This window comes from Anomalospiza imberbis, chromosome 3 (genome assembly GCF_031753505.1).
Source record: "Anomalospiza imberbis isolate Cuckoo-Finch-1a 21T00152 chromosome 3, ASM3175350v1, whole genome shotgun sequence".
Taxonomy (NCBI): Eukaryota; Metazoa; Chordata; class Aves; order Passeriformes; family Viduidae; genus Anomalospiza; species Anomalospiza imberbis.
In genome coordinates this window covers 110,788,714-110,802,598 of record NC_089683.1, presented here as the reverse complement: position 1 = coordinate 110,802,598, position 13,885 = coordinate 110,788,714, and the positions used below count along the sequence as shown (strand labels likewise).

General features: G+C 39.7%; 1 protein-coding gene across 16 annotated transcripts in view; it reads left to right on the top strand.

The window, feature by feature from the left end:
• The window catches only part of EHBP1 (EH domain binding protein 1), a 205,091-nt gene that overhangs the window by 129,726 nt on the left and 61,480 nt on the right, over window positions 1-13,885 (top strand). For 15 of the 16 annotated variants that reach the window (XM_068186432.1, XM_068186438.1, XM_068186436.1 and 12 more), the window contains 2 exons: window positions 2,981-3,895; window positions 5,884-6,027. In XM_068186432.1, the coding sequence (XP_068042533.1) occupies window positions 2,981-3,895; window positions 5,884-6,027 (1,059 nt within the window). The remainder of the gene's footprint in view (window positions 1-2,980; window positions 3,896-5,883; window positions 6,028-13,885) is intronic. The other variant, XM_068186440.1, reaches the window with a different exon arrangement.

Genomic DNA, 13,885 nt, shown 5'->3' with positions numbered 1-13,885 from the left:
GTAGGATCATGTAGAAGCAGAGTTAAACATGCAGAGTAGTAAATATTTGCAAAAATCGAGGCTGAGTTATGCCTCTGTTTAACAAAAATAATTTGACTTGGAAAATTTACTGTTAATACCATGTTACAAACTAGTTAGAAATATGATGCATTTATAAATATGCTGGAATATCAGGAAGCTCCCAGCTTTTCTGGTAGTGAAGGACAACCCATCACATAGTGCTGCTTGGATACATCCAGTAAACACAATTTCTATTGCTTGCTATTTCTAGAGCTACTGTCTGTAGAATATTGGCATGCCAATCTACATATCTAGTGTACTTTGAAAGGAGAGAAGCAAAAGTGTGGATGAGAATGAGAGGGGATGGGAAATAGGTGTCAGGCATCGGCAGGAAATAACTGTGTTTAATCCCAGGCATCACCAGAAGAACAGAACAGCCAACAAAAAGTGATTGCAGCTGTACTGAGAATATCCATCATTCCAAATTTAGTCCTGCTGTTGTGTTACTTCTAAGCAAGTACCTTTCCTGACAGTCCTGAAACACTGTCCCTGCCTTAATTTTATAGACCCTGGAAGATACTCATAGAATTTAGTTTTATTAGCATATAAATAAGAAATTGAGAGTATAAAAGGAGGTTAAGTCAAGTCATGTCTATGGGCTTTGGCTGCCCTGGCTGCCGTGCCTGTCCTTAAGTCCTGTCATTCTTCAGATGGTGACTTCCACCACCTGCAGTGTGGGGTAACAAGTTATTTATGCCGCTGAATCAGCACTGACCCACTTAGCAAACAACACATCCTGGCATTACCTTTAGTCCACAGATAGCACGGATGGCTCGCTGTGTGTTCCTGCCCAGCCTGGTTTCTGGTCCTATGAGCATCCATCATTCCTGGTATCTGCCATGCCTTAGGCTTCCCCCCAAATCCCTGCACTGCTCTCTGTGCTCCCCATGTCTATTCAGTTCCACCCATCTTGTCTCCCTCTCCTCCACAGTCACCCTCATCCTGCTCCTCCAGCTCTGTTTCCCAAGATGCTGTAAATGACAGCTGTCCCTCTTCTACCATCCGAGTTGCTGCCATTCCCTCCCACCTATCATTTTGCTGTTGTTCTGCTCCATCTGGACTTTTGTATCAGCAAATACATCAGTCATGTTTGTCTCTGCTGCTCCTATATCTAAGCACAGCTCTGTATTTATAAATGCCATAACAATCTCTCATAATAATAAACCTTCCCAAGAAATACCACACCAAATAGCAGCAATGATTTTAGGCCAAATCATTTTGTATGGGGAGAGCCAGAAGAGCTTAAATATAAATTATTCAGACCATTTCTATGTCTAGATAAACTCTGCAAATCATTTGTTACAGTGTTATAAAAATTACTTCACCTAAAGTGCTTTGGAAAGTTATACCTTAGCACTAGGGGAGCCGTGCAAAATTTCGGGAAGATAAATTCCAGCTTTTGGAAGCAGAGTTTGGAAAGCAGCTGAAATGAAAACTATTGGACCACTGAGTAGGGAAGGACATTGCGAGGAGGAGGAGAGAGCCTCCTTTTCTCAGAGCAAACAAAATATCTGGGTCTGCCAGGAGCAGGCTAGCCCAACCTCACAATCTGTCTCACTGTTGAATACTTAGTAGTATCAAAACCAAGTGGATTAAAAAAAAAAAAACACATAATTGTTTTTTTTTTCTCTGTTCTTTTAAAACTCAAGAAATTAAAGAAACAACATAAAGTTGAAGAGTTGAAGCCAGTGATGTGTGTTACTGTTTCCTTGTGAAAGGACAGTTTTCTCATCCATGTCTTAAATTTAGCATCTGCTTTTGTTCAAAATAATGTAGGATCGAGTGTGAACACTGTAAGCCCCTTCAGGAGACGGTGAAAAGGAGCTGCAGGATTCCTGGGGGAGGAGAAGCCCACATGCTTTAACTGAGTGCATCTACGCTAACAGGAGGCCTTTTAAAGACTTCCTTGAAACACAATATTGTCTTCCAAGGTTAATCCAGGATAGTAATAATTAATTGTAAATTGAGAAACGGCTTTAATTCTTCAAAACTAGAAAAACCTGATGCACCAAGCCCACTCACTTAAAGGGCCAGCAGTAAAAGAAGACAATGTGGCCTCACAAAGCTGGAGGCTTGCAACTGCTTAGCTTTTAGAAAGTAAAGTGAAATGGGAATGATTTTCACTCTCTCTTTCTCATAAATTTAGCATCAACAAATGTTTTTTAAATGCATTTGCTTGATGGATTAATGTGATTCATGTCTAGTGTCAGGTAATCTGTGGTGGTGTTCTTTTTGACTATCTGGACATAGTTTTTCATCAGCAGGAATCACTGCAATTACATGACCAATAGAAGGCAGAAGGTTGATCATCAATGATAAAGCTCAAGATGGATTAGTGTCGTGTTTCTTATATCTTTGTTCCTTATCTTAAAAAGCCATCCTGAGTTCCTTTTTTCTCTGGTCCAGCTCTTACACTTTTTTTGTTTGCTTGTTTCCTCCTACTTGAGTGAGAACCATTTAAGATATCGGTAGGTTTTCCTAGTGCAAAAAGAAGGGCTTTCAAGCTGCAGTTTCATGAATAGCTGGTTACTCATAGAAGTGTCACAATTTTGAGTAATAAAATATTTTAGAGTATAGTATGGCATTGAAGTATGTTAAAAATATTTAAAACAATGCCATTTGAGTGTTTTTGCTGGTTACATTCTCTCAGTTTGCTTTGCTGTGAAGATATCCCGGGACATATGTAGAAACCATCAGAACAAAACAATGAGCTGGATGTTGGATGGTGCACCAAAAAGTAGCAATGACTATAATGAAGCCAAAAAATAATAAATAATAGAGTCAGAGCCATGTTCTCCCTGTAATAGTGGATGTGTTTTAGGCTTGCTTATTTTGACTGAAACTTCCACTTGCATTCTTGAGATGTTATGATGGGTAAGAAACTGTCACACTGTGATCTTTATTTTGTCTGTCTTTAAAGGCTTACGACGGCTTTGCCAGCTTGGGAATATCGCGACTGCTGGAGCCCTCGGACATGGTTCTGTTAGCCATCCCTGACAAACTGACTGTCATGACCTATCTCTATCAGATAAGGGCACATTTCTGCGGCCAGGAGCTGAACGTGGTTCAGATAGAGGAGAACAGCAGTAAGAGCACATACAAAGTGGGGAACTACGAGACGGACACAAACAGCTCTGTGGACCAGGAGAAGTTCTACGCGGAGCTGAGCGACCTGAACCGGGAGCCCGAGCTGCAGGCAGCGGACAGCGCTTTGGCAGACTTCGCCTCGCAGGATGACTCCGTGTTCGTAAACGACAGCGGCGTCGGTGAGTCTGAGAGCGAGCATCAGACTCCTGACGACCACTTAAGCCCAAGCACAGCTTCCCCTTCTTCACGCAGGACTCGAAGTGACACGGATCCACAGAAATCCCAGCAGAGCTCTGGAAGGACTTCCGCGTCTGAAGAAATTGGGAAGTGTAGCACCACAGACACAACACAAGTGCAGCCTGTGTTGGGAAGGAAGAAATTGCTGATAACTGACACTTTAGACTTCAGTGACTTAGCACATGTCAGTGATCAAAAAGAGGATATGTCTCCCACAGTTGCTTGTGAAGATAACAACAAGAAGAGACACCAGAGCTTAGACAGTACCCCTGGTTTCTCGGAGCAAGAAAAGCTGGGATGTATAGGATCCACAGAGAGCACAAGAGCAGATCCCAGTTCACCTGTCACAAAACCAAGTTTATCTCCTACTTCTAAGCCTGGATACTCCTATAATACGGATACAGATCTTGCAAAGAAACCACATGCTTCTCCGAGGCAAACAGAATCTGATTCTGACAGTGATGCCAGAACGCCTTTAAATCATGCAGATCAAACTGCAAAAACAGCCCAGGTAAGACATTTGTGTCTGAATTAGGATGGACGTGCTGTTCAAGTTCTTTCTCTGTGTTTGTAATTTACACCAAATCTTCAGCATAAATGGTGAGGTGAAAAGTGTATTTTTATTTTTGGACAATAAATGTTTTGCCTGAGAAGTAGGTGGTGCTGAAAAACAATCATTACATGAAAAACTAATTTACAGAAATTGTCCCACTCTTGATCTTTCCAATCTCTCTCCAATTAAAGAAATTTATGTTCTCAGCTATCTCGAAGATGGCTCCAAAGCTTTTGCCACTGTCTGTTGCAGCTCATTTCCTCTTGAGTGTTGCATACTGAAGCAAAAACTGGAAAAATATATAAATTCACTAGGAAATGTAAAGCTTTGAATACCTTAAAATTTACTAAAGATAATTCAAAGTCTTGTCTGGGAAACCATGGAGTCTCATGAACATAGCCAGGATGGTGAGGTAGAAACTCCAGCCTGTTAAATGATGCTTTTTTCCATTGAGTGGCCTAAGGCATGTTACTTCACCACAATGTCATTTTGCTTTCTATAAAGATAACAGTGTATGCCCACCTACCTTGCAGATTTATTGTGAGAATGGAAGTTGAATATTATATGCATGCTGAGTATTATCAATAAATCATATCATCATAAAAATATGTAAAACATGTTATCACCTCCACGTACAAAAATGCCAAAGCAGGATTATAATTTTATCCCTGTGAAGAGTTTTCTTGAGTTTGGGCTTTGTGCCATTAGCTCTGGTAAGAAAAGAATATATCCAGTCTTCTGGTAGTATGAATTGCTTCAAATATTTTTATGGGTTTTTTTTTTTCTGAGTAAGCACCGTAAAGATCATTTTATTGTAAGAGAAGCAGTCTGTAGATGAGTGATAATGGCCAAATATTGGTTCCAGAGCCAGCTAATTTCTTTCCTTTAATCAATGAAATCTTGTGAGGTTTCTTTTCATCATCATCATCATCATCATCATCATCATCATCATCATCATCATCATCATCTTTGTGTATTGGATGGGAAAGGAACGGCTTGGCCCATACAGAATAAAAGAGCAGGAGGAGACAGGATTTGTTCTCTTTGAAGATTTTCATGGGCAAGGGTGTAACAGGCCAAGAAAAAGCAGGAGTTGGCTTTGAAGGCCGTTCTTAGTCGTTAATTATTGGTGCATTTGCACATGGCAATAAAATCTCAGATGTGAGGCTCCCTCTGAACCTACACTCAGTTGCTGATTAGAGTCAACCACCTCCATTTCCACATGGTTGTTGCAGGAGCACAGCAGGCTGTGCCAGCTGTCCCAGCCCTGGTCCATGGAAAGGCCTGGAGATGCATTTTCCCACTCTTCATAGTTGACCTTGACTAGGAACTGTCCCTTGGGAGTGTGTCTGCCTGGGAGCTGCTCATGTTCTCTTGTTGCCTGTGCAGAACCCCCTTTTGCTATTTCTGCTCTTAAAGGAGGCTCAGTCCTTTGTATGAAGAAGGGACTTTCTTGTGCACATTCATAAATTCAGTAGAAGCAGATATTTTTGCAGGGTTTTTCACCTTGTACCCAGCCTCTTTGTGTTCAATTTAAGTTGTAAGTGAGTGGTACCCATATAAGTAGCCAGCAAAGCATTTTTGTTGTAGCCATATTTGCATACATATTAAAGCAAATAAAGAAACACATAGCACGTTTGACATGGCTTCTATGAAGCCATTTGGGTTTTTTTCCACAGTTGAAGTTTATAAGCATTAAATGTTGACAGAAATTAAGTTTTAAGGGGAAGGAAGAGAACTCCTATTTACATTATAAAGGCCTATGACTTTTTTTTACATTTTTATCATCTTTTCATTTCTACAGAATGCTCTGTCACCTCATGAAGACATAATTCATGTGGCTCCTGACCTTTATTGTATAGGAAGGCCGCTGGCTATTAACTACTGTATAAACCTTCAGTGCCCTGAGGCTGCCTTGCTGTTAATTATATTTCTTTATTTTTAAGCAACGTATGTTGTCAAGACAGGAAGAACTTAAAGAACGAGCGAGAGTTCTCCTTGAGCAAGCAAGAAGAGATGCAGCATTAAAGGCAGGGAATAAACAGCTAAGCAGTACCCTCATCCCAGCCCGCAATAAGCAGCTGAACGATGTAAGAAACACTGGCCACTCTTGCAGTTTGCAGAGTTCAAATGCGTTGTGTGTGCTGTCGTGGGGGGAGGCATGTCCTTGCAGAACATTTCTTCTCTACGTTTGATGTGTCGGGTGTCCTTCATTCACTGCTAAAACCTATTTCTCCTGATGTTATGGCCAACAGAAAGGTGCCTCCCGCTTCCCTGGAAGGAGAAGTCTGGGAGCATCTTCTTTGATTGGCACTGCAGTTTCTGGTGGGGTGAAACTCAAACAGTGCTTGTTAAACGATAGTGAAGTAATTTGTGCTATTTCTGATTGCTTCTCTTTCAGTTAATGTAAATCATTTCCTTGAGCCTCTGATGTGAGCTCCTTGCTGCTTTAGAAGTGTTGTTGCAGTGAATGGAGCTGCTTGTGTCAGTCTTGAAAAAGAGTTGATGAAACAATTCCTTTTTGTCACCAAAGTTGATTATGCTGGTGAGGGGGAAAGTGGAGCTGGGGAATGAGCTCCAGTGTTGAAGCAGCTGTGGTTGCATCTCCAGTGGCTTCCATGGTGACCTGGAAGGATTCCTACTCTCTGGAGATGAAAGCTAATTAATTTTTATGCAAAACCTTTGCAATGCAGGTTTTGTGATTCTAACTATTGCACATTAGAGACTGTACTGGCAGCTGAGAATGTAAATATAACTGTAAAATAATGATACAGAGGAAGGCTGGAATCTTTACAGATCCCCACCTTTCAGAGCTGAGTCCTGAGGGGCAGATCCTGCTCTTTAAAGGAATGGGATCATACAATCAAAAAATGAAGACAGTCATTTGCATGTTTCATTTTATTTTCTTAACTCTCTTGGATCCATGCTGGTCTTTCTTTTTTTCCTCTCATAGACTGATACTTCATTTTACTTCAAAATATATTTGTATACGCAGACAAGTCTTATTTATATACTTATTTGTATAATGATGCATAAAATAATTTTTTCTTATTCTGTTTTTTAAGTTTTTTCCGGATATATACATTTTAGTATAAATTTCACTTTGGATTTTTTTTTAATTATCTTTTTATAAAGAGAAAAGCATTAGAGGGGAGTTACTATAGGCAACTACTCAGGCAGAAACAACTGCAATTAAAGTTGCCTAACATTTTTTATTACGAACTCCTATTTTCAAAGGTTTTACAACTTTGCTAGTATTTCATTGTTTGAGCTGAAATCTTCCCTGTCAGCTCTTCTGCCTCAGGGTAATATTTTTAATTTTTTTTTTTTAAGGTCAAAAAAACCTGTTCATCTCTTTCTCTGTATTAGGTTTGACAAAGCATTGTTTTACTCATATTAAAATCAGATAAAATTTGAAAAGATGGTTAGATTCTCTTGAAAAATCTGTTCAAAACAGTCAAAGTTGTGTTAATACCACAATCTTGTCAGAGAGCCTTGAAAGTCAGAAAAGTTCCCGAGTGTCAGTAAAAGTTGTCTGCATGGACACTGCCCAGCAAGAGCATCTTTTACCATTGCTCTCCTAAGGAATGAGGCCCCTTCTGATGCAGGCCGTAGTATTGGGAAGCAAAACTTTCTCTTTTAGCCTCAGAGTCCTGCTAATGAAATCCAAACAGGAGTAAAAGGAGCTGCCTCAGTGGCATGCAGAGAAGAGGTGCCCTAGGTAGGTGGCAATGTGAAGTTAGACAAAAATGAAGATGGTGTCCAGGCCATGAAAACCAGCTGGAGGGTAGGAGATGGTGAAGGGTTTTCAGGGTGAGAGTTAAGACTGCCAGATTACCCGTGGGACCTTATTTCATTTGTTACAGAAGCTGAAAAATTAAATAGAAGCTTGCAGGAAAGGAAAGGGCAGTCTTTTAGGGCAGCTTGGCAGAGCCAAAGTTTCTTGCTGCCTCCATCAGAAGCTCAGGGAGAACTGTCCTGGAACAAATGGTCCTGGCCCATGTGAAATCTGGGCACTCTTGACTTATTTGTCACATAAGAACGACGGAAGCTCCTCAGCTCTGAAGTGTGTCGTGGAGATGTGATTTGGAGACTCTTACAGTTGGTATATAATAAAATACAGTATATAAAGCTGTGTATAACATGTATGTATATGTTATACACATATATGTCTATAAAGCATGTGCATATTCTGAAAGAGAATGCATGTGTGCATCAACATATATAGGTGTAAGATAAAACACATTGGTTCCTCTTTTCCTTTAACATATTTGATATTAGTAGAGATGAGGCATTTCCGTTTGATGTAGTTCTGCCAGTTTTCTACAGGTCATTGCTCATTTGATTCTTAGCATATAGCACAGACTTATTTCTATTCATGGCTTTTTGGTCATTAAGGTTAATAAGAAGAACTTTGACTCAAAGCAGTGTTGTATGTGTCAGTGTGCAGTAATGTGTAGTAGTGTGTTATCCAAATGAGAGTTGTGATAATGAGAATCAGCATTTAGTAGTGGAAATTGGACGAGGCTCATTTTCAGGATGGATTGAGATTCAAAAGTAAATGCTTTGAAACAGGAAGATCTAATTTTAAATAAGAAAACTTTGAAGAGATAGTTCAGGGGCAATACTTCTGAAAGTAACTCTTGAAGTTTGCAATTGCACCTTTTTTGATACCTTCTCAAAAAGAGCTTTAAGCATCCTAGTCTTTCAGACTGTGCTGCCAGTCACCCCAGCTAAACGAAGCCTGTGCAGTCCTCAGTGACTTTAGCAAAGCCTCATCTCCTAGGCCTTGCTGTGACCACTTTCCATGTGTCATGTGGGAACCAGGAGTTTCTGCTTTCCCACTGACGAGGTGAGAACAGCGTTCAGTGCCTGGGCTTGGACATGTGCACGCTGAAGACGGGCAGTGGTGCTGCTCAGGGTCAGCAATAGGGAGGAAGTTTCCAAGTCTCTGCCATGGCCATGAATACAGGTTTATTTGGTGTGTGCCCACCTGATTTGTTTTGGTAAAAGTCCATTTTGAAAAACACAGTGTTGCTGTTTCTCCTCTAAGCACAGAGTACAGCTTCATTTCTCCCATTTCTTCCCTCCTTGCAGCATGGTAGAAGTTTTTTCAGTGTTATGTCTGCTTATTTGGTGCTTCTCAGAAGCCTTCAATCTCAAGCTGTATGCATGCCAGACAGCATGTGGAGGTATGTGTGCAGGTATTTGAAGTCTACGGGGAGACTGCATTGATCAGAACCTCCTTGAAATGATTCTCATGGTTTGGGAGGATCATAGCTGTGTCATTAAAATTGATGCAGCCTTTTGGAGACTGGAAGAATTAGCTTAAGAGCTCTGTGAACAGAGTTACTGATCCCCTCGTGGATCCCTTTCTCTATGGTAGATTTATAAACAGCTCAGCCTTTCTGCTTGCTTTCTTGATGTATGTGTGCATGTGGTGACTCTTTTACGAGATGCTTCTGTCATTTGCAATCTGATATAGCAGCTGTAATCACTTAGCTTTTAACCAGGAGAGCCTTTTTATTAGCTTACTTATTTTTCTTTAACTTGCCTTTTCTCATGGCGAATATCACAGGGCTGGAAGGGACATATCTGCTCCCACCAGATGCTGTAAAATATCAACCTGTAGTGATGGTTGTTAGCAGCGGCAGCTTGGCTGAAATGTGATGTTGGAAAGGTGAGGAGACTGGAGCTGGGCTAGGTGACCTATCTGGCAAAGTGACAGGCTAGAGGGGACCACAGTGAGTGGGAAATATTCAGAAGTCATGAGCCTAAAAGGCATTTCCAGGAGGGGAATCCTCATCTGCAGAACATGGGATGGAATCTCTCATTCTTGAATCTCAGCATAACTGCTGTCAGCAAATATTTGTATAGGCCGTTGGCAAAATCTTCTTACTTTCTTTTAGTGACTGGGCCACATAAAGAATGGAAATTTACTGCAGTTGTCATTTACTCTCCAAACTCAAATGGCTATGGTTATGGAGTCAGCATGATTACAGAGAATGGAATTAGGAGTTAAGAAATGCACAGGCAACTTTAATTAACCTCCTTTGTGTATATGCATTATGATGTAGTCTTTAATTATGTGATCACATACTATTTTCCCCAAAGCATTTGTGTCTCATTTTCCTCGGAGGATAGAGGTGATGTAGAAGGCTGTTTGTCCAGAGGACCTCTGTGCTTTTGATTGCAGAAATTGAACGGTGTACGACAAACCAAGCAGGGACTGCAAGGAGTGAAAAGATGAGGTCATGGTTTAGGTGCTTGAAAAAATTAAATGTACTTCTGCCTTTACCCGAGTTCTGATCAGTGCCACTAAGTCTTTTGAGCCAAATATCCTCCAGGTGGTCACTATTTGTTGTGTCCTTCCTTTCTGGATCGCTTTGAGGCAAAAGTTTGATTTGCAGATATACTGAGCATCCAGGTCTGTCAGGGAAATCAATTGGAGCTGTGCTTGAGACGTATAAATGGCTATAAAGCTTAGTATACTGAAAAAAAATCCAACTAATAGGCTTCCCAGAGCAAGCACCCAGAGATAGATCCTTTTAGCTGCATCTCTCCGTCTCAGTTCTCATCAGAAGAGCGGGGTAATAACTCTTCCACGGCTTGCCGTGAGAAGGGAATGTGATTAATGCTCTTGAGGCTCTTAAATACCATAGAGGTGGGCACTGTGGAAAGAAATCAAGAAATTAACAATTCTGTCTTCAGAGCAAGACGTGAATATCATGGTGTAAAGAATAATGCTATGTGTTGATGGGCCTGCATGTTGAACAGTGAAAATAAACCAAAGTACTGAACGCCACTGGGTAGAGCTCAGGGCTGGGTTGAAGACCACGAGATAGTGAAAGTAAAGGTGGTGCCACAATAAGGCTCTGTTTTAGAGGATACAGAGCAGGATGAAAACTAAGATTATGCCCACTAGCTTTATTTCTGGCATCTCCTAAATCCTGTGTCTGATTCTGTTAACTTGTTTTTGTAAGGCAGACAGCTTTAGCAGGGAATGCCGCATCTAATGGAATTTGTGAAAAATAGTGCTCATCTGGCAAAGGATGTGTTTTTCTCCCTACCAGGGGCTACAGATAGTTCCTGAAGTTACTTGGGTTTTGCATGAGCTAAGGATTCCTCCTTATTTAGGTGCAGGACTGGGCCACCCATAGATGGATTTGGCCAAAAATTTTGCATATTTAGGATCTGGCATAGATTCTGGGATGCAGGAGTTCAATAGCATGATACCTGGAGGGAATCACTCTGTCTTCTACCTTTTGTGAAATAGGAAAATAGTAATTCTTTCTTCAGAGCAGCATTCGAGTATAACTACACTAAAAATTGTGAGGGACTCCATTTGAACAATAAGAATTTAAAACCAGAATAATAAAAACTGATGTGAGGGGGTTTGGAGAGTAATCTTGAGGCTGCTGCTGTGCTTAATTGCAACTGTTGCTACCCTGCTTTCTGTACAGAGAAAGATTTGGGTTTAATTATCTCTGGTACCGTTATTTTATATTTATTCAAACTGAATGACAGCAGTAGCTGCCTCAATGTGTATATATTGAAAAAAAAAAAAAAGATTTGAAAGAGCAGTGGCAATGATGTAGTAGATTTTGCAGATACAAAGTACTTCACCGGGAAGCTCTCTCCTCCAAACACATGAACACTGTGAGCAGAGGGCAGAGGAACGGGCTGTGCCATGAGATTGTTTCTCCTTGCTCAGAATACTGCTTTTTATTACTCCCTTGCTCAAAGGACTTGTTGCAGCTGTATCTAATTCATTTTTAATAAGCTCTTTCTACTTCAGGTGTCAATCTGTTGTGCCCATTACTTTTCATTTTCATAAATATTTGAGTGCAAAATGATAACTTTTTTTTTTTTTTTTGCATGCACTGGACTAGTGCAAATGGAAGTTCTTTTTAGAAAGGCTTCAGAAAGTGACAGAATCTGAAAGGATATGAATCTTTATGATCTTTAATTTTGGTTGCATACATTTGCACAGATACTGGATATGCTGACTGAAATAAAATAAAAACAAAGCATTATTTTAAATTCTCAGAAAAAACACTTTAATAAATGATCCCATTTATTGATCGTGTCCAGCAATAATCTGCTGCCTCTCCGATCTAATAAGCTCCAAACTGTCCACTCTTACCTCCAAGAAGTAAACTGTAGCCAGCTTGAACAGAAGTGGTATCAAAAGGAAATTCAGAGTAGACAGCAAAAATAGAATATTTTATTTTGATTGAAAGATGCCTTAAACTCAAGGTAGCAATGTGAGTGTTCTTTCCTCCAGTTATATTTTCAGGTTCTTGAAAATGAGTACAAAATAGCTTCATTTTTTTTTCTGTGTCAAATCAGAATCCCTACTTCTATTGTATTAGGAAAGGTATCCAGTTCACTGCTGGATTTTTGGTAGTCTCCTCACTTGGAAAATAAATGTCTGTGATTGAGGTGGTTGTGTTAATTCATTTAAGTAAGCACTCTCAAGTTATTATTATCTTGTTTTTCTTTAAAAAAAAAAAGATTAAGACCTGATCTTTATTAATTAAACATCTAGCATGAATTTATTGAGGTGTAGGACTTTGCAGGTGGCAACCTTGGTCTTTTAATATTAATTGGAAAATATTGATTGAAAAAAGACTAGTCTGTCATGCTGATAATTGCAACCAGATTTAGATATGATCACTAGATCTTCCCAAGATTACAAAGAAGGAGTTACCATCTAATTGGTAAAAAGATTGAACATTATTTTGGTAATCCCTGAGCTTTGGTAACTTATTCCCTGTTGTTCATTTATATGTCTTGTCTGTATGCCACTAAAAAGTGCTTAAATATGGTGTAAGCTGATAAGACTATGCTGTGGAGTATTTACACGAGCATTCTAAGTTTTATAGTTGTTTTTACAATATACTTTTCTTTAACTGGAGGTTAGACCTGCTGACTGAACACTTCAAACCCACAGCTGACCTGATATTTACATCTTTATAGCAACCCACTAAGGTTGAGATAGTCTGATCTCAATTCCTTGATGGCAGGAGCAAGGAACTTGTTTTTATTTAGCCTTCCACAATGCATTAAAAATAAAAATAAACCTGTAACTTTCCAAAGAGGTTCTACATCTTTTGACTTCATATTTGATCTGTTTAAGCACTTTCTTAGTGTGAAGTTGTGCTATTTCACCGTACAAAAATATTGCTGTGGACAAGTCCCTGACATCGCTGGGAAAATAAATCAATTACTGCAAGTAAACTAATTTTTAAGAAGAATTAGTATGCACTGTCAGTTTTATAGCAGGACGGATTTCCTGAATAAAGCATAACCTTTGGTAATGCACGACAAATGTTAGCAGTTTCAGTTTTAGATACAAATGCTTGAATTTCTCAGCTGATTTTTATTGCTGTTATTTCTATAATATGTATCTGTTTACACCAGTTAAGGATCTGGCCTAAATATATAAATTTATTTGTCATGTGGCTGTAAATTCAAGGTGCTGCACAGTCTGCAGCCATACCATTAACTCGCTGACAGAAAACAGGCTGGCAGTTTATTAATGGAATTTTAAGATCATCCGAACGAAATTAGTTCCAAAATTTTAGCGTCTTCTATCCATTTATAAATATTAGGGGGGCAAAAAAAAGTCTCTGTTTCAGAGCTATCCCTTTGTGTGCAGAGTGAGACCCGGGTTTCTCAGCCCCTGGAATGCTCTTTTTCCATCGCTGCTAATAGCTGTGGACATTTTCCGTGTGGATGTTCAGCACACGCTGTTGTGAATCCCAGGATGATAGCGCCATTACTTAGAGTTGTATTTTGCATTGCCTATTCTGTGATTGCTCAGCATGCACAAGGGTAGAGTTAAAATCTTTATTCATTTCATTTTAAAATGTTTCTTTTGTTCTCCTTATCGTGTTCTGGCTTTCCCAAGGATATATGCCTTGAACGAAAAGTCACATGTGC